Here is a 20,147-nt window from a genome sequence, read left to right on the forward strand (position 1 = left end):
TGGAAATCCTGTTAATAATGGTGAATGAACTTTCACTTTATCAGGACCAAAATGTCTTTGACTCCAAGAAGAAAGTGAAATTAACCAATGCAGAAGGAGTAGAATTTAAGCTCTCCAAGAAACAACTACAAGCTATAGAATTTAACAAAGCTTTACTTGCTATGTACACAAACCAGGTAGGTAATTATAGATCTCTAGTTTCCTGGCTAACGCTTAACTCTTTTATAAATAGCAAATAATATTTAATGCATGTATTGGTCTAATTTATTTTAGAGAGAGAGTGTGTGTGTGTGTGTGTGTGTGTGTGTATACACTCAGGACCTCATTCTCTTGGCTTGGCTTTTTTCACAAAAGGCTAGTGCTCTACCACTTGAGCCACACTTCTGTCTCTGGCTTTTTGTCAGTTAATTGAAAATAATAAGAGTTTCATAAAGTTTATTTCTAATATCAATTGAAATAGACTCAGCAAAGATACCAGTCATGATTATAAACACTCCCTTTCGGGCTGGGAAGGTGGCTCAGTGGTAGAGCACTTGCCTTGCATGCATGAGGCCTTGGGTTCGATTCCTCAGCACCACATAAGCAAAAAGAAAAAAGCCGGAAGTGGTGCTGTGGCTCAAGTAGTAGAGTGCTAGCCTTGAGGTGAAGAGCTGAAGGACAGTGTTCAGGCCCCATGACCGTACCCAAAAAGAAACAAACAAAACACTCCCTTTCATTTTGGTTCTGCTGTAAACAAAAGTTACAGATGTTGAAGAGATTTTATATGTATATATATATAGAGAGAGAGACAGACAGACAGACATGTATATGTATGTACATACATATGTATGTGCATATGTATATATGTGTATATATAAATTATATATAAAATTATATATAAGTATATATGTCTAAAATTATATATACACATATATATATATATATGAGCTTGATAACATGAATTTTGAATTAACACTTATGTAAAACAAGTTTTTAATAGGAGAGTGAGGTAGAATGTTTTTATTATTTACAACTGAGTCAAGTTATTAATACTTGGGTAAGAAATGTTTTGTGGTTTTTATACTTGATGTATTGCATTTTTAAACCTAATTTGATGGGGGCTGGGAAGGTGGCTCAGTGGTAGAGCGCTTGCCTTGCATGACTGAGGCCCTGGGTTCGATTCCTCAGCACCATATAAGCAAAAAGAAAAAAGCCGGAAGTGGCACTGTGGCTCAAGTGGTAGAGCGCTAGCCTTGAGCTGAAGAGCTGAGGGACAGCGCCCAGGCCCAGAGTTCAGGCCCCACAACCAGACCCAAAAAAACAAAAAACAAAACATTTTTAAACCTAATTTGAACATTCAAACAAACATTTAGAACTTTCCTTTTACCTAATGAGTTTTATAATTCATAGCTTGAATTCAGCAAATAGAAATCTTTTCTTGGAAGTAAAATTGAAAACAGATGCAATAAACTGTTTTCCTAACCTTTTGACATTTTTCATTTGAAAAAAAAAAAAAAAACAAAACTAATGCCCCCATCTCCCTTTGGGGTTATTTAGTATTTAAGTTCATTAACCAGGTTTTTGTTATGTTGGAATCATTTTATAGGCAGAACAATGCCGAAAAATATCTACCAGTTTACAGTCTCAGAGTCCAGCACATCTCCTTCCTGTGTTAATCCAAGCAGCCCAACTCTGTCGTGAAAAGCAGCACACAAAAGCAATAGAGCTGCTTCAGGTAAAGACGTTATACTTGAATTTTTAATTAGGTATCAGGCAGTTACCACCCTGTTTTACTTCCTTCTAATAAGCTATAAGCTTGTCATTCCAGTATAGTAAGCCATAAGTTAATATACCACTAGATAAATTCCAGAGTCACTTTAGTTAATTCTTAGGTTATAGCTTCGTTTTGTGTAAATTTATATCGTATAAATAATGAACCCCTAAAAACACGTGTTTCTTTTGAAGATCCACTAAACATGAAATGGAGGTTTGTTGTAGTCTTAAAATACCAAAACATATGAAACCCATGTTCCATTAATGTGTTCTCCTGTGAATTTTACTTTAAAACTAAGTCATGGAGATACTACTCCAGTTCCGTTATGTTAAATATATGAGTTGTGTCCATGAAGATAATGTTGAAAAGTTGAACAGGTAAAGTTAGGAGCATTGTGAGGGGTAAAGTTGCCTGTCAGGCCATCCCTCTCCTCTCCTCTCCTTCCCTCAACTAGTCATTCCTTTAAAAAAAAAAGTATAGTAATCTTTTGTTTCTTTGACATGATTTCCAGGAAACTTGATAGCATTGTGTTTACTTCTAGAGCATAGCTTTATAGCAAATTGAATGTAGAAAGAAGTATCAAGGAAGCTTGATACTTTGAAATTGAATGTAAAAATTGAATATAGCAATGATAGTAATTATATAATGTCTGCAATTGTATAAATGTAATTTTTTTCCCCAACCAAAAACATTGTAGGAATTTTCAGATCAACATCCTGAAAATGCAGCTGAAATTAAGCTCACCATGGCACAATTGAAAATTTCTCAAGGTATTAATAAATATTTGAGTTAAAATATTTTGTGTAATAATAAAGTATAACTATTGTTTGAAACCCAAAGATAGTTTTTTTTGGGGGGGGGGGGGGTCCGGTCGTGGGGCCTGAACTCTGGGCCTGGGCGCTGTCCCTCAGCTCTTCAGCTCAAGGCTAGCACTGTACCACTTGAGCCACAGCGCCACTTCCGGCTTTTTTCTTTTTGCTTATGTGGTGCTGAGGAATCGAACCCAGGGCCTCAGTCATGCAAGGCAAGCGCTCTACCACTGAGTCACCTTCCCAGCCCCTCAAAGATAGTTTTTTATCATCTCCAAATGTTGTAATGAAGTAGTTGGCCCTTAGGGTAATTCCTAAATTGATAGTACAATTTTCACTCAGTGCCTCAAAGATCAGTAGAGTATAGGATTCCTGTGTTGGAAAAGACCACAGTTAACTTGTATTTTCTGAGTACATTCTGTATAAGAATACTTGGTCAAAGGGCTGGGAATGTGGCTTAAAAAAATGGTAGAGTGCTTGCCTAGCATGCATGAAGCCCTGGGTTCGATTCTTCAGTACCGGTTCAAGTGGTAGAGTGCTAGCCTTGAGCAAAAAAAGATACTTGGTCATTTGTGTAAAATAAGGAGCTTACTTTGTCTTGTGCTTTCCAGTGTTTCACAGCTTTGCCCTTACCACATAAAATTTAGTGAGAACTTATATATTTGATTTTTAACAGAAAACTGCTTAGAACGTCTGCAGTTTCAGACTAAACTTGAGTTATTATCTGACTTGAGTTGTCTAGTATGCTACTAGCCACATGTAGCTATTTGAGGTTTGAGTTAATCAGAATTTAATTAAACTTAAAATTCCTGCCAGGTATGAGCACCTGCCTATAGTTCCACCTACTCAGGCAGAGGCAGGAAGATCTCAAGTTTGAGGCTAGCTTGGGCAAAGTTATCAAGATTTTATCATGAACAAAGTGGTTGTAGGCATAGTTCAATTGGTAGAACAACTGTCTAATACTAGTTCTATTTCAGTGCCTCAACTAGCATACAACAAAGCAAAATAGGTGACAAAAATATAAAATAGGAAGCCGGGCGCCGGTGGCTCAAGCCTGTAATCCTAGCTACTCAAGAGGCTGAGATCTGAGGATCACAGTTCAAAGCCAGCCCAGGCAGAAAAGTCCGTGAGACACTTGTCTCCAATTAACCACTAGAAAACCAGAAGTGGTGCTATGGCTTAAGTGGTAGAGCGCTTGCCTTGAGCTGAAGAGCGCATGGATAGCACCCAAGCCCAGAGTTCAAGCCCCACACCGACAAAAAAACAAAAAGAAATATAAAACGGGTCCTGTAGATACTGGTGTAGTATGAGTGAATGTTGTTAGAATATATTATGGATAGGAGGAGGGGGTGGGGGGAGGGGGTCTGGGGGAGCAGGTGGGGGGGATGGGAAGGGATGGGAAGGGGAAACAAAGGAGGAGGCAACAATGCTTGATAAGAAATGTACTCATTATCTTGCCCGGATAATTGTAACCCCTTTGTATGGTACTTTCACAATAAAAAAATCAATTAAAATTTTAAAAAAATATATTATGGACATGTGTGAACAGGGAGCAGTGACGCAGGGAAGGAAATGGGATGAAGTAGTGATGCAGGGATCAGGATGCATAGGATGCACATATAAACTTATCAAAATGAGACCCCCCCTATACAACTAATTGATTATATAGTTGTCGTAGCCACACTTAAGAAACTTAGTAGCCACGTGTATGTAATGGCTGCTCTGCTGGATGGCACAGATAATAGGACATTTACAACATTGCATAAAATACTGTCATACAGCTCTAATGGTTTTGCTTTAGAGAATGGAAGGTATGTTACTGAAGTTTTCAGTGAATGAAAAAGTTTAACACCACAATTTTTCATTGCAGTCATGTCTATAGTAATATATCCTTTGGAAAGACCTATCCCTTCAAATTGTAGTGGTAAAGGAGAGAACTAAAACCCATCAGACTGGGAGTTGCCATTACTTTTGTAAGGTTATGCAAATAAATAAATTATCTAGCCAGGAGCTGGTGGATCACTCCTGTAATCCTAGCTACCCAGGAACTGAGATCTCAAGTTTGCAGTTCGAAGCCAGTCCAGGAAGGAAACTCGTAGCTTCGCATAACCACCAAAAAATGCTGAAAATAGAGCTGTGGCTCAAGTGATAAAGCACTGAACAAAAAAGCTGAGTAACGGTGCTGGGAAGGTGGCTCAGTGGTAGAGTGCTTGCCTTGCATGCATGAGGACCTGGGTTTGATTCCTCAGCACCACATAAGCAGAAAAAGCTGAAGTGGCGCTTTGGCTCAAGTGGTAGAGCGCTAGCCTTGAGCTGAAAAGCTGAGGCACAGTTCCTAGGCCCAGAGTTCAGGCTCACAACCAGCAAAAAAAAAAAAAAAAAAAAGCTGAATAAGGGTAGCACCTAGTTCCTGAGTTTAAATCCCAGTACTGACACAAAAATGGGTAAAGAATTTTTCTTTTTCCTTTTCTTTTTTTTTTTTTTTCCAGTTCTAGGGCTTGAACTTGGGGCCTGGACGCTGTCTTTGAGCTTCTTTACTCAAGGCTAATCCTCTGCTTCTTGAGTCACACAGCTCCATTTCTGGCTTTTTGGTGGTTAATTGGAGATCACTCTCAAGTCTGCCTGTCTAGGCTGACTCAAACTGCAAGTTCCTGTGATTATAGGTGTGAGCCACGTGTACCTAGATGTGAATATTAATTTCCTTATCTGAAAAAATGAAGTATACTGTCCCCCAAACCTAAAAGCTTATATATTTAAAGATGTTACTAAATACAATTCATTGTTTATTTCCTTAGGATAAGAGAAGAAGTAAAATTTCTTGTATTGTTTTTCTATGTATGCTTCCCTCACTGTGGTGTTTTTAATCTCTTAAAGCTTATATATTTAAAGATGTTACTAAATACAATTCATTGTTTATTTCCTTAGGATAAGAGAAGAAGTAAAATTTCTTGTATTGTTTTTCTATGTATGCTTCCTTCACTGTGGTGTTTTTAATCTCTTAAGGTAATATTTCCAAAGCATGTCTAATATTAAGAAGCATAGAAGAGTTAAAGCATAAACCAGGAATGGTGAGTTTGTAAGTAAAATATTCTGAAAAGCTGGCAGAATTTGCTTATCTGATGTCTCTTTATTTTCTTATTTTCTCAAATTTATGAATTAGGAAACACAAAAAGTTTTTAACAGTAATTTACCTAGAATAAATTTAATTTCATTCTGCCCTCTGCCTTTTGTTGGTTTATTACTCAGTCAAGTATGGCAGACACTATTTAGGCCTTAGGTTATCAGTGAAAGCCAACTGCAAATAATCTGAGACCCATAGAGGACATTTTTTTTAGCCTAAATTATTTATGGTGTTAGTGATTTGTTGTTGTTATTGGTTGTGAGACGTATATCCAGAGCTTAGGCGTGATCCCTAAGCTTTTGTGCTCAAGACAAGCACTCTACCACTTTGAGCCACAGTTTGAACTTCCAGAGGGTTTTTTTTTTAAGTTAAATTAGTAAATTTGGTTTTTAGTTCTCTATTGAAATACCATAGGATTGATCACTAACAGATATTAATTATTCAGTGGTAGGATATCCATCTGTTTATTAAATGAACTGTTGTTGATGCACAACTTATTTGCAATTAGCACTCAGTAATTGTGTAATAATATGACTTGTATTGATTGGTTGATTGCTAGCATGTATTAGCTGAACAAGGGGAGTTTCACCTTGTCATTTCCAAACTCGCAGGCAATATATCCCAAACTCACTCCCTCTTTCAGTCTCCTTTACACCACTCCCCATCAAGTTCAAAAGGTTTCGTTGTTCTTTTTCATACATGGAAATAAACTACTTTCATCTTATTCTCATTTACCCTCCTGGCATTGCTCATCCTGTTGGCATCCATTCTCAACATTTTCCTGTCATTGCTTTTGTTTGTTTTAGTGTATATTGTACCATGCCATTCCAGACACACACGTTTTTATCAGAATAACCCTGTCCGTTGCTTTTTCTTTCCCCATCCCACAGCCTCCTATAGATAGTAACTTTCATCGAGACTCCTTATGCCATCTTCATACATAGTTGCAAGTGATTTGAATTCACTATCTTTTTCCCTCTTAATTCATATTTTGTGGCTTGTGTTATGGTTATTTCCTGTTGGAATTAATATATTCAGTCAAATTAATCAATGATTATATTCAGTCATTAAGTATGTACAGGTGAAAGTAAGATGTTTCTAATATTTAATATCAGGCCTTAATTTAAGGGATTTATTCATTCCATGTAGGTTGTTGCCATAGAAGTTGTGCATAGTATTTCCTTTTTGTCCTCCTCATATCTGTTCTCTTTGTATCTTTGTATCTCCTTCCTTTTGTTACTTATATTAGCCTCTTGTATCTTTTCTCTTTTTTTCTTATCTTTCTGATCAGAGGTTTATCAGTTTTACTATTTTTTTTTTTTTTTGCCAGTTGTGGGGCCTGAACTCTGGGCCTGGGCACTGTCCCTCAGCTCTTCAGCTCAAGGCTAGTGCTCTACCACTTGAGCCATAGTGCCACTTCCAGCTTTTTCTGCTATATGGTGCTGAGGAATCGAACCCAGGGCCTCATGCATGCAAGGCAAGCACTTTACCACTGAGCCACCTTCCCAGCCCAGTTTTACTATTTTTTAAAGATCTAACTTTTTGTTTTTGTTTCCTTCTATGCTTGTCTTCTTTTCCTCCAAATTCCTCTCCCTTCCACTCTAACCATCTGGTCCTCCTTACTGTCCCTCAAGCATACTTAGTTTATGCAGCTCAGGCCACAGGGAGAGCTAGCTTATCACAGGAGTTGAACCACATTAGTGTATACCCCACTGATCACACAGTTGAATTCTAGAGATGTCTTACAGTATTATAAGTGTGTCTAAACACTTACTTTCAACTCTTGAACTTAAACTGTGAACCAGCAATACTTTAGAAGAAAGGTTTACTTTATAGTGACAGCCTTCCTATTTTGGAAGCACTGTTCATGTTCATGTTATTTCTAGGAGTAATGTTTATGGTGAATTAGTTATGTAGGAGAGTGTAATAATCTTTATTTGCTATTTCTTATTTTTCACTTTGGGAAAATGTATTTCATCTGGGTACTGGTGGCTCATGCCCATAATCCTAGCTACTCAAGAGGCTGAGATCTGAGGATCGTTATTCTAAGCCAGCCTGGACAGGAAAGTCCCTGAGACTCTTATCTCCAGTTAACCACCAGAAAACTAGAGTGGCGCTGTGGCTCAATGTGGTACAGTGCTAGCCTTGAGCAAAAAAAAGAGCTCAGAGACAGGCTCTGAGTTCAGGCCTCACAAATGCCCAAAACAAAACAAAAACAAGTGTATTTGAGACTTAAGGGAGAATTTTATTCATTTTTTTTCCTTTGGGTGTATAGGTATCTGCACTAGTGACCATGTATAGCCATGAGGAAGATATTGATAGTGCTATTGAGGTCTTCACACAAGCTATCCAGTGGTATCAAAACCATCAGGTAAATAAATGACTAGAATGTTTTGAGAATTGGTTTTACATTAATAGTGAACAGCTGCAACAGTGAACTCAAAAGGTCAGAAATTGAAGAATGTCAAGTTGCCACTTAAAATATAATGCTGTTACTAGATTATCAAATACTTTTTAAAGTATACCAAGTTCAAAAACAACTGGTAAGCAATACATAGAATAGGGGGGAGGGAGTTGGGAATCAAATTCAGGGCTTAGCATTGGACTCTACTGCTGAGCTACATCTCCAATTCATTTATACTTTTTATATCTGCTTCCTCTGTGGGTCTGTACATGTATTTGTGTGCAGAATCTCAAGAAGTAATTATATGATTACACATAAAAAGATACATTTAAGTGGCTAGAGGACGTAATTACCGCTGTGGTAATTACCATCCATGGTGGTAATTATTGGAATATGCAATAATGGTTTCTTCTGTCTCCACCTATCAAAAGCATCTTCATTTTTTTTTCTCTACATAGACAGTATCCACTTACCAACAGCCATCTATCCATACATGTGGCATTTATACTTAACCACTATTAGCAGTGGATGGACAACAGTGTTCTGAGAAGTGTTACATCAGATTAATGCTTTAGAACTCTGGTAGCCTAGCTCTAAGATTTAATTTTACCTATATATAATCTAAACAGATCTGGTTTATATTTATGTTTATGGTTTAGCTATTTATGTTCTAGTTTATATTCTTAAATTGGTGATTACTTATACTAACTTGTGTGTTCACTTTCCTGTATGTGTAATTTTGTTATTTCAGACATTATTATTTATAATTTATATTATTTATAATTTGATGGAGAGGTCTATTTTAAAGGTCTAATAAATACAGCTTCATTGAGTTTTTTTATATTTGGCTTAAAACTTTTTGTTTTTAACTTTAGCCTAAATCTCCTGCTCATTTGTCCTTGGTAAGAGAAGCTGCAAACTACAAGCTCAAATATGGGCGGAAAAAGGAGGCAATTAGTGACCTGGAACAGCTATGGAAGTAAGCTCTGAGAAGTGTTGAAGTCATATTATAGTGTTGTATATTCTTCGTTCTGTAAATGGATCAATAACTTTCTTATTTCTTTATTTAGACAAAATCCAAAAGATATTCACACCCTGGCGCAGCTTATTTCTGCTTACTCGCTTGTAGATCCAGAGAAAGCAAAAGTGTATCCTTTTCATCGTTGTTCTATACAGCTCCCCACAGAACAATAGAGTTCTTCTGGTCCTTACTCTGACCAGGTATTTTTCTGTTGTCGATTTCAACTAACATCCCTTTCTAACTAGTAAGAGGAAAAGTTAGAATTATTGATCAATGAGATTTAAAAATACAGTGGAAAATAAAAAGTGATAGGTCCACCTTGGGATAGTTTGATCCAGAATCAAAAGTAAAAACAAGCTTCAGCCCTATATTCCTCCACATTTGTTACTGAGTAAATAATAGGAAGCCTATTTCTATGTGAGGAGTTGTAGATGAAATGTTACTCTGAGTGAACTAGTGAGTCACATGTCCATCTCAAACAATTACTGTTAAGAGGATTCGGTGTCATGACTGAACTTGTGTCATACGTACTATATGAATCAGGGTGCATTCCTAAATTATGTGAAGTGGCAGGTGCTAAGCAGCCATAGATCAGAGCCCTTGCCTTGAACAAGCTTGTATTTTCTTAGCTTGATAAGTTTTTGGAACTGCCATGGAATAATAGATGGTTACATTTTGACTCTTCAAGTTCTCGTTTTACAATATATGCTATATAACTGGTATACTTGCTTATGGTATAAACAAAGAATTAAAGAACTATTTTTGCTTTTGATGAAAGGACTCAGGAAAAGAAAGTGGTTTTTTTGCACAGGGAGGGGTGGGGGTGGGTAGTCATCAGTTATGGGACTTGAACGCGGCCTGGGCTCTGTCCTTGAGCCTCTTTGTGCTTAACGCTAGCGCTCTACCACTTGAGCCACAATACACCAATTCCAGATCTCATGGGGACTTTTCTGCCTGGGCGGGCTTGGAACTCAGCCTGCTAAGTAGCTAGGATTACAGGCTTGAGTCACTAGCACCTACCAGTTTTTGTTTTGTTTTGTTTTGTTTTTTTGGGGGGGGGTCCGGTCGTGGGCCTGAACTCTGGGCCTGGGCGCTGTCCCTCAGTTCTTCAGCTCAAGGCTAGCACTCTACCACTTGAGCCACAGCACCACTTCCAGCTTTTTTCTTTTTGCTCATGTGGTGCTGAGGAATCGAACCCAGGGCCTCATGCATGCAAGGCAAGCGCTCTACCACTGAGCCACCTTCCCAGCCCCACAGTTTGTTTTTTTTAAAATATGAAATGTTTCATGAATTTTGCTGTGCTGATCTTGTGTTATTCCAATTTTAGAAACAGTTGTGCATGTGTATATATTGTGTTCCTAAACTCCTGTTCTATCCCAGTCTTAGTAAACACTTGCCCTCTTCAGATAGTATGTCTCTGAAAATAGATGTCGATGCTCTTGAAAATTCTCCTGGTGCTACATACATTCGGAAGAAGGGTGGAAAAGTTACTGGAGATAGTCAACCAAAGGAACAAGGGTATGTTTTTCTCTCCTTTTTGATACAGGATGTTGCTACATAGCCCAGGCCAGCCTTCAACTCACTGTGTAAGTCATGCTGGCCTAAAACTCAAGATGCTCCTCCATTAGTCAGGTTTCCCAAATGCTGAAATTACAGGCGTGCATCACCACTTTGTGTTTTCCTAATTGAAAACAACTTGTTCTTTTTTCTAAAACATTCTCTCATGTTAATTTTAATTAAGAAATAAAAAATACATCCATAAAACTTCCATGTAAGTAAAGCTAAATCTTCTTTTGTTTCTTTTTCTTTTATTTTTTGCTATGCCTAGTCCTTATTCCTCATTTGCTCTAACTTCTATATCTTTGTGTGTGTGTATGTTTTGTTTTTGAGTCAAACTCAAAACAAGGCCAGATTGGCCTCTAACTTACAGGTGCATACTGGTGGCCTGTGCCTATAATTCTAGCTAATTCCGAAGGCTGAGATCTGAGGCTCATGGTAAGCAAGCTTGGGCAAGAAAATCCATGAAACTTATCTCCAATAAACCACACACACACATAAAAGGAAATAGAGGTGAGGTTCAAAGGGGTAGAGCACTAGCCTTGAGCAAAAAAGCTCAGGGATAGCACCCAGGCCCTGCCTTTAAACCCATTGCCCAACAAGAAAAAAAGCAACCAAAACATTTTTTTTTCTTCTTCTTCACTCTAGCTTTTAGAGTGATTGACCATTAATTTGAAATGTTTTCTTGATTTCCTCAGCCCTTTTCAGTATCTTTCTATTTTGCTAACATAACTTAATAATGGCTTTACGTATCTTAAAAAAAGTCATAAATTCACATGATTCAGAGTTTGAAAGATGCTGTCTGGGAGTGTAGCTCAGTGATACAACATTACCTAGAATATAGAACGGTCTTGAGTTCAATTCTCAGTATCACTGAAAAAGAAAAAAGCACACTAAAAGGTAAAATTTAAGTGGGTCTTCCTCCTACCACTGTCCAATACAACCTTGCCCAGTGTAACTTGTTTGGCATATCTATCCAGAGACAGCTCTTTTTTTTTCTTTTCCTGCTATGTGGTGCTGAGGAATCGAACCCAGGGCTTCATGCATGTAAGGCAAGCACATTACCACTGAGCCACCTTCCCAGCCCTCCAGAGACAGATTTTTTTAAGGTTTATTATAAAAGTTTATTATAGGAAAGATTGAATTCAGTTCCATCTCAGAAACTGGCCTTCCTATTTCTTTCTCTTGGTATTTTGTTACTTTTTTTTTTTTTAACCAGAGACAATTTTTACAGCTATTTTACTTACCCATTTTTTCTTCTGGTAAAGATTCTAAACTCCTGTTAAATATAGAATAACTTACTCCATGGTTGTAGATTTTTAAATTTACGCAAGTTACCTAGCATACTTTGATTGCTATTTAGATACTTTAGATAGGTTAAAAGATAGGATATTTAACTGTTTTTAGAAGGTAACCTATTTACATTGGAAAAGTTTTAAATTAAGTTCAGTGTGTACCAGTTAAGTTTTGTTCCATGTAATTGTTATATAGTTTCTAAAAACAATTATTGCCTCCTTTCTAATTACCTTATAAATTACAGTATTTAAATTGTGATTGAATTTAAGTGGCATTAGTATTTCAGTTAGTTTGTTAGCTGTTACTAAGGCTTAAAACCACACTTCTGACAAACCACCCAGTTTGCTCTCTCCTGTGTACTTACTACAAGGATAGTAATCATTTTTTTTTTCTTGATTTTCAGACAGGGAGATCTGAAAAAGAAGAAGAAGAAAAAGAAGGGTAAGGTTTTTAAACAAATTTTTAAGGAGTGTAACGAGTTTAATGGCCTAGATTCAAACTGTTTCCATCGTGTTCTTGCACTGGGCAACTGTGAATTTAACATACTAACCTGAGTTTTTCATCAGTAAAATCATATATCATACTATAGCTCAAATAATGAAATGAAATGTTACTTGTAAAGTCTTAGAATAATACCTACTATGCAGTAAGTCCTTAATACTTTAGGATCTTTGGGGTATAAATATAAAATTCCTTCAATGTCACTTAGAAAAATGCACTGTTTATAAAGTAGTCTTTAAAAAAGTGCCGCCCCCTCCTCCCCCCTCCGCTGGGCACCAATGGCTCACGGCTCATACCTGTAATCCAGGATTACAGAGGCTGAGCTCTCAGGATCATGGTTCAAAGCCAGCTCAGGCAAGAAAGTCCTTGAGACTCTTATGTCCAATTACAGTAATTATACAAAAAGGGCCAGAAATGGCATCTGGCTCAAATGGTCTCAAGTGCTAGCCTCAAGCAAGAAGGAGCCCAGGGATAGCACCCATGCCCAGAGTTTAAGCCCTGGAGCAGCTCACCCACCGCCCCCTCCCCCCCCCAAAAAAAATAAATAAGTTTTCATCAAGGTTGGTTGATTCAGTGGTAGTTGTATCTCTGTTTTTGTTCTCAGAATGTTTGCTGGAAATGGAGCCACATTCTTATCACTTACAGCTAGCAGAACAGATAGGGACTCTAGACTCAGCAAGCCTTACTTGTTAATCTGACTGAGCTAACCAAGTCAATATCTAACCCTTGAACCACTCTCCAAAGAATATTGTACATTAATTGGCTTAGGCTATGGGTAGAATTACTGTGCTTGGGCATCATCTAGCCAGAGGTTATTCTTAAAGCCACATATCGGTTCCTATTTTGGGGGGAAGTCTGAAGTATAAATCAGATTAATTTTGTCCACTACTACTCAGGTTTCCCCTAAGTATTAGATAACTCTATTACCAATGCTCCTGTCTTTTTTCAGCTTCTAAATCTTACTTTTATTTTTCTCTTCTTCCAGTATGTTTATTACCATTCTAGTGAAGCTTAAATGCACAAATTGCAGGATGCCTGGGGTTCACGCCTATATAGTTAGGATTCTAACTGCTCAGGAAGCTGGGATCTGAGTATTGTGGTTCAAAGCCAGCCTGGAAAGACAAATTCTTGAGACTCTGTTCTCCAATTAATAAAAAGTAGAAGTGGAGCTGTGGCTCAAGCAGTGGTGCAGAGCCTTGAGCACAAAAGCTAAGGGAGAGCCAGGGCCCCAGTACTGGCACAAGAAACATTTTTTTTTAAAGAAGTGCAAAACATTACTCAGCACCTCAGACTGCATGAGTTTGTAAAAGTTCATTCTGCCATCAACCATTTAGGTAAAAACTGCTGTTCCCAGTTAGCCAAAACCAGCCCATTGAGTTCAGTGGGGTCCAGAACAGCTGTTCTGAATTCCTGAACCTAGTGAAACACTTGTGAGGTTCACATTGCTCAGCACCTCAAACTGAATTTTTAAAGGGGAAAAAAAATACAGAGAAAAAGCTAATGTTCACATTCAATCCATTGTCTTAAAGTGTTATTGATTCTTTACTTTTAAGTGTCAGAGTACTCAGATAAAAAGTCAGTAGGTGATGGGAAGGGAGGAATTAGAGGGGAAGAGGGAACAACCTACACTAAGCAAAAGGAAAGAGATGTAAACATCACCTGATAAGGAAAAAATAATTTGTACTGTCAAAGCTCATAGAATTCACAAACTGTATAGACCATGATAATGACAGTGTGCCTTGTGAAGGTTAAAATGTCTTTGTGACTTTTAAGTATCACTATTCTACAGTACTGTGAAATATGTGAAATTTATGTAATCACCTAATCTCAATTTTTTTTTTAAAGTGAGAAGGGATGGGTTAGGACCTATGGGTGACGATGTTGTCAAACACCTTGTATACATATACTATTTTGTAGAATGGGAACTTTTTTGCATAACTACTCAAAAATAATAAAAAAAAAGTTTTTTTAAGTCAATAAGTACATATGTATGATTAAGCAAACCAACATACTGGTGACTCAATCTTGTAATCCTAGCTACTCAGAGATAGGAGGATCATGGTTCAAAGCTAGCCCAGGCTTTTATCTTTCTTGGTGCCAGGCCTGGGCACTTTCTTGAGCTTTTGTGCTCTAGGATAATTAGCACTCATCACTTGAGCCGCATCGCCACTTCAAGTTTTTTTGGGTTTTGGTTTTTTATTTTGGGGGGTTTGGGGGTGGTTAATTGGACATAAGAGTCTCACAGACTTTCCTCCTGGACTGGCTTTGAACTGCAGTCCTCAGATCTCAGCCTCCGAAGTAGCTAGGATTATAGGCATGAACCACCAGTGCCTGGCTTAAATTTTAAATTTTTAGGTAGCTATATCTGTGAAGTCTTTTCCTTTATGGCCTTGAAATATTATGCTTAGAAATAAGGTCTAGATGCCGGACACCGGTGGCTCATGCCTATAATCCTACCTACTCAGGAGACTGAGATCTGAAGATCGTGGTTCAAAGCCAGCCTGGGCAAGAAATTCCATAAGACTCTTATCTCAAATAAACCACCAGAAAACCAGAAGTGGCACTGTAAGCTCAAGTGGTAGAGCACTTGCCTTGAGCTGAATTGCTGAGGGACAGCACCCAGGCCCAGAGTTCAAGCCCTACAACTGACAAAAAGAAAGAAGGTCTAGATTATATAAATCAACTTTCTCAGACAAATTTTATTTGTAGTCTTTATTCCTTATATTGTTTAAACAAATAATCAAAATATTAAAGGTATATTCTCATTTTTTTAACATTTGTTACATAGGAAAGCTGCCTAAGAATTATGACCCAAAAGTCACCCCAGATCCAGAAAGGTGGCTACCAATGAGGGAACGCTCTTACTATCGAGGAAGAAAGAAGGGTAAAAAGAAGGATCAGATTGGAAAAGGGACTCAGGGAGCTACTGCAGGAGCTTCATCTGAACTGTGAGTTACAGCATCACAATAGAGGTCTCTTACAATATGTACTATGGATTATTTCTGAGATTGCCTCAAGGGTATTAGTGAGAATCTACTTATTTACATATCTGTGTATATGTTTATACACACATATATATTTACAAATATAATTTTATTTTTGTTGTGATGGTAGTGCAGTTTGAACTCAGGGCCTTGTACTTGTTAAGGAAGGGCACTAACACTTAAATCACTCTGCAAGTTATCTTAGATACATGTTTGCAATGTAAAAACTATTGTAGGGACTGAGGGTCAAGCCCAGTGATGGTGTTTTGCTAGCATGCACATGCCCTAGATTCAATCCTAGAACCACATACAAAAATGGATAGGTAGGTAGGTAGATTTAAAATATTTCTACATGCAGTTATAGATCATTTAATTCTCTATTTTTTTATATTTCTAAAAATGGGCATGTATTATATATTATTTTTTCTTTCTTTGCAATTTTTTATTAGCATACATTAGCTATACAATGGAATATTCCATTGTGACATTTCCACAAATGTATACAGTGTTTCCCAGTCTTCCTTCCCCATGGCACTCCCTTAACGCTTCTCCATTATTTTTTTCTTTAGTTTTAAAATAGTGTAAACATTTTATTGACAAGAAAAATGGGGAGTGAGTTGGGGTATCCACTCTGCAAGAAGTGGAAAAGATACAGGAGCTTCTTAGCTGTAGAAAGTAAAGCTATTGCTCATACATTTTTATACTCTTTTCCTTTGTTAAATTTCCAAATAATCAAAACCTTTGTGGTCTGATGGTTTCAGAGATGCCAGTAAAACTGTGAGCAGCCCACCCACCTCCCCAAGGCCTGGCAGTGCAGCAACAGTATCTGCCTCTACAAGTAACATCATACCCCCAAGACACCAGAAGCCTGCGGGGGCTCCAGCAACCAAAAAGAAGCAGCAGCAGAAAAAGAAAAAAGGAGGAAAAGGTGGCTGGTGATTAAAATGTTCTTGTTGGAGGCTGTTTTTAAACTAGTGACACTAGGAACGTAATAAAGGTAACACAGCAAGAAGCACAGAACTGCTCTCTTCCATCCCCACATTTTCATAAAATAATTTCTTAAGCATCCAGTAGGAAAACATCTTCAAACTGCATAGTCAGACTTGGCCAACTTGTACCACCTAGCTTTCGGAGTGTGAGGACTGAACATGATTGGGTGGCTACCTACCTAGGTATCTGTTGCATCCTTTATCTTTGTGTGCTGATTCATTTTTTCCTTTTTACAAATAAGGCAGGTTATATGATTTCCCAGGATTTAAAAAGAAACTTCCTACTGTTTTAACTGGAGTCTAAAACACTTGTTCCTATTTATGTCCCACTTTAAATTATGTCTTAAGGAGGCCCTAGGCGACTAAAAGTAACATCTTCTAAGCATTCCAAGTATTTGTTTAGAAATATCATGTGATGAAAGGGACCTTAGTAAGAACCAGTAATATTCTCCACTTAATGTAACCACAAAAAGACCAAACTAAATGTCTGAATTTTAACCGTGCATTTTCTGGTATGTGATACTGGAATGTGGGCTATTTTATTTATATATGAAAAGTATTATATGGTCCTTTCTGTCCCTAATCATTTTCAGATTATGTTAATATGCTGATTCAGCAGCACCATTGAAGACCTCAAAACAAACAAACAAAAAACTCCATCAATGTTACAAGTAGTTGACTTTTAGACCTAGTGGTCTGAAGTCAGATGAGTTTGAACTGTCAATCAGAAAGATATAATGGCCCCTATCAAAAACACAGACATTAACTTCATTATGTAAAGAGGAAACAGTATCAGGCAGTATTAAAATTTAATGAGTGTTTGGCCCAATTAATTGCTACTCAAATGGCTCTTTTTTCTATTTACTGGCTATAACCATTCATTGCCATTCTCAAAGTGATAAATGTATTTTACAGTTGGTGTGTGATGTAAATGCTGCTCATGTCTTTCCTTGCTTACAAGCCACCTTCACATTCTACATCTGAGACACACATTGGGATGCATACCCTTGTTTAGTATTCATTTTATGCTGCCCAAGATACCATTTACTTTAGAATTCTATTTCCTTGTGATCAAATTACTCTGTTCTTGTTAATAAAGTGCTGCTGTGTTTGACTGAACATACCTACTGAAACTTTGAATTTTTTTTAAAAAAACAAACTTCTCTTTTACAAGAAATGGGTGCTGCCTTTCATTTAGTATAATCAGAATCTGCATTTGACATCTAAACATCTAAAAATGATTTATTAGGCATAATACTTTTTTGAGCTTCACAGAGAATAGTCTGGGTAAAAATTATTCCCCATTAGAGGAATAATTATAAATAATTACGTAGGTCCATTAATTTTTTGTGGTTAAAGATAGTTAATTTTCTAGGTTAACTAAGCAACAGAATCTTGTGAAGATGATTTATCATTGAAATTTTTGACCCAAGACATGGTGAAAGTTAAAGATCCCATTTAGTTTTTGTTATTAACAGCCATTGATATTGTTAGTCCTTGCTAAGGAACTGAAGCCTCAGTACACATAAGTTATTCAAATGAAGTGGAAACATCTACATTAACTTTCTAGTATTCGTGTTCTCTTGGACAGGCGTTTAGCCAGTGACACATATACTTTGTGTATACGTGTGTATGTGTACATTTATAAAAATCAGTGTGGATATATTCACTGTGGCACATTTTAAAATAAAATATTCTAGCAGTGAATATGGATACAGGTGTTTTGGGTGTTGGGGTTTTTGGAATACTTCCTGGTTAGTATATCTGTGTGTGTGTGTGTGTGCATGTGTGTTTATGTCTGCACTAGCGTATGAAGTCTGGGCCTTGTACTCTTGCCTAACTTTTGTTTAAGGCTGAGTGTTTGATGATTAATTGGAGATAAAGAATCTCACATGCTTTTTTTGCCCAGGCTGATTTTGAACCTTAGGTCTCTGTCCCAAGTAGCTAAGATTACAGTTTAAGCAACTCAGGCACAGCCTGATTGGTATATCTTAAGAATTTTTTAACCTGAATATCTAAAATTGTCCCCTAACCTTCTCATCAAAGCCACAAAACTAATGGGATGGGAGAACCTCAGTATTCCACTGAAAAGTTTTCATGCTTGTAGGTATATAAACAAATAAAGGCAAATGTTTTTTAAGGTCATTACATAGCATCTCAAATGGGGCTGGCGGGGAGTGTGCATACTCGTTCTAGTACTGGAGCTTGAACTCAGTGTCTGGGTACTGATCCTGAGCTTTTTTGTGTAAGACTAGTATTCTGCCACTGAGCCACAGCCTACTTCTGCTTTTTTGGTACTTAATTGGAGAGAAAAGGCTCATGAGTCTTCTTATTTCCCCTGGCTTTGAACTGTAGTTCTCAGATCGCAGCCTCCTAAGTATCTAGGAAGTGGCTCCATGAGCTACCAGAACCTGGCTTCAAACATTTTTTTTAAGGTCATTAAGCTTAGTAGTTGTAAGACAACTGGAAATACCTAACATAAGCTGTGACGTTTTTATGTTAGGTGACTCATGTTTATAATCCTAGCTACTCAGGAGGCTGAGATCTGAGGATCATGGTTTGAAACCGGCCTAGGCAGAAAAGTTCCCCTTGAGACTCTTAATCTCAGAACCAGAAATGGCTCTGTGGCTCAAGTAGTAGACCTCTAGTCTTGAGCCCAAAGAGGTACATTGACAGTGGCCAGGACCTGAGTTCAAGCCCCACGACTGACCAAAAAAATAAATACTGGCATCACTGAAGCCTTCTGGAATTGCCATTCAATAATTGTTTTGGGTTTTGTTTTTTTTTGGTTTTTTTTGATCATGGGGCTTGAACTCTGGGTCTGGGTGCTGTCCCTCAGCTCTTCAGCTCAAGGGGAGCGCTCTACCACTGGAGCTACAGCGCCACTTCGGTTTTCTGGTGGTTTATTGGAGATAGGAATCTCACGGTCTTTCCTGCCCGGGCTGGCTTTGAACCACAAGCCTCAGATCTCAGCCTCCTGAGTAGCTAGGATTACAGGTGTGAGCCACCAGTGCCCAGCTCAATAATTGTTTTTTACAGGCCTATTTGAAGCACATCTGAGACTGTAAAAACTAAAGTATTTGTTTTTTATCTTCTACTGAGCTCTTGTGCCTGACTAGGCTACTGAGCTATAGCTTACCCGTTCAGCCCTAAAAACTATACTATAACTCAGGTGAATAGAAAATAACACCAGGTGCTGGTGGCTCATACCTGTAATCATTGTGACTCAGGCGGCTGAGATCTGAGAATCAAGGTTCAAAGCCTGCTCTGGCAGAAAAGTCTGTGACACAATCTTCAATTAACCACTGGAAAACCAGAAGTGAGGTTGTGGTTCAAAGTGGTAGAAGGCTAATCCTGAGCAAAAAAGCTCAGGGACAGTGCGAAGTCCCATGACCAAAACTAAACAAAACAAAAACCTTATGTTGGGTGCCTAAATTACCACATACAGATCATTAGGGATGACTAGACTATGGCTTGATTTGGATTTTGATACTAAGCCATACCAGGATCCTGACAGGCTACTTAATTTTCACAGATTTTTTAATCTCCAGGGTTGTTTTTTTAAAGCAAATTATTTACTTTTTTTTTGTCCTGAATCACAACTCAAGATGGAAGGCGGAGAGATGCACTACCTTGCCTGTGAAAGGCTCCTCCGGGTTGTGAGCTGGAGGGAATCTGGGAGTATCAGGACTTGTCCTGCCTGGCTAGGTGG

The 20,147-nt window shown here is 37.8% G+C and overlaps 1 protein-coding gene across 1 annotated transcript in view; it reads left to right on the forward strand.

The window, feature by feature from the left end:
- The window catches only part of Srp72 (signal recognition particle 72), a 30,268-nt gene extending 12,710 nt beyond the window's left edge, over window positions 1-17,558 (forward strand). Inside the window, exons 9-19 of the mRNA XM_042678076.1 lie at window positions 45-176; window positions 1,586-1,714; window positions 2,451-2,523; window positions 5,566-5,630; window positions 7,959-8,054; window positions 8,963-9,066; window positions 9,158-9,235; window positions 10,489-10,626; window positions 12,365-12,402; window positions 15,251-15,410; window positions 16,208-17,558. Of these exons, the coding sequence (XP_042534010.1) occupies window positions 45-176; window positions 1,586-1,714; window positions 2,451-2,523; window positions 5,566-5,630; window positions 7,959-8,054; window positions 8,963-9,066; window positions 9,158-9,235; window positions 10,489-10,626; window positions 12,365-12,402; window positions 15,251-15,410; window positions 16,208-16,385 (1,191 nt within the window). The 3' untranslated portion in view covers window positions 16,386-17,558. The remainder of the gene's footprint in view (window positions 1-44; window positions 177-1,585; window positions 1,715-2,450; window positions 2,524-5,565; window positions 5,631-7,958; window positions 8,055-8,962; window positions 9,067-9,157; window positions 9,236-10,488; window positions 10,627-12,364; window positions 12,403-15,250; window positions 15,411-16,207) is intronic.
- Window positions 17,559-20,147: the final 2,589 nt, after the last annotated feature.

Source organism: Dipodomys spectabilis, unplaced genomic scaffold (genome assembly GCF_019054845.1).
Source record: "Dipodomys spectabilis isolate Male_0828 unplaced genomic scaffold, ASM1905484v1 ptg000043l, whole genome shotgun sequence".
NCBI lineage: Eukaryota > Metazoa > Chordata > Mammalia > Rodentia > Heteromyidae > Dipodomys > Dipodomys spectabilis.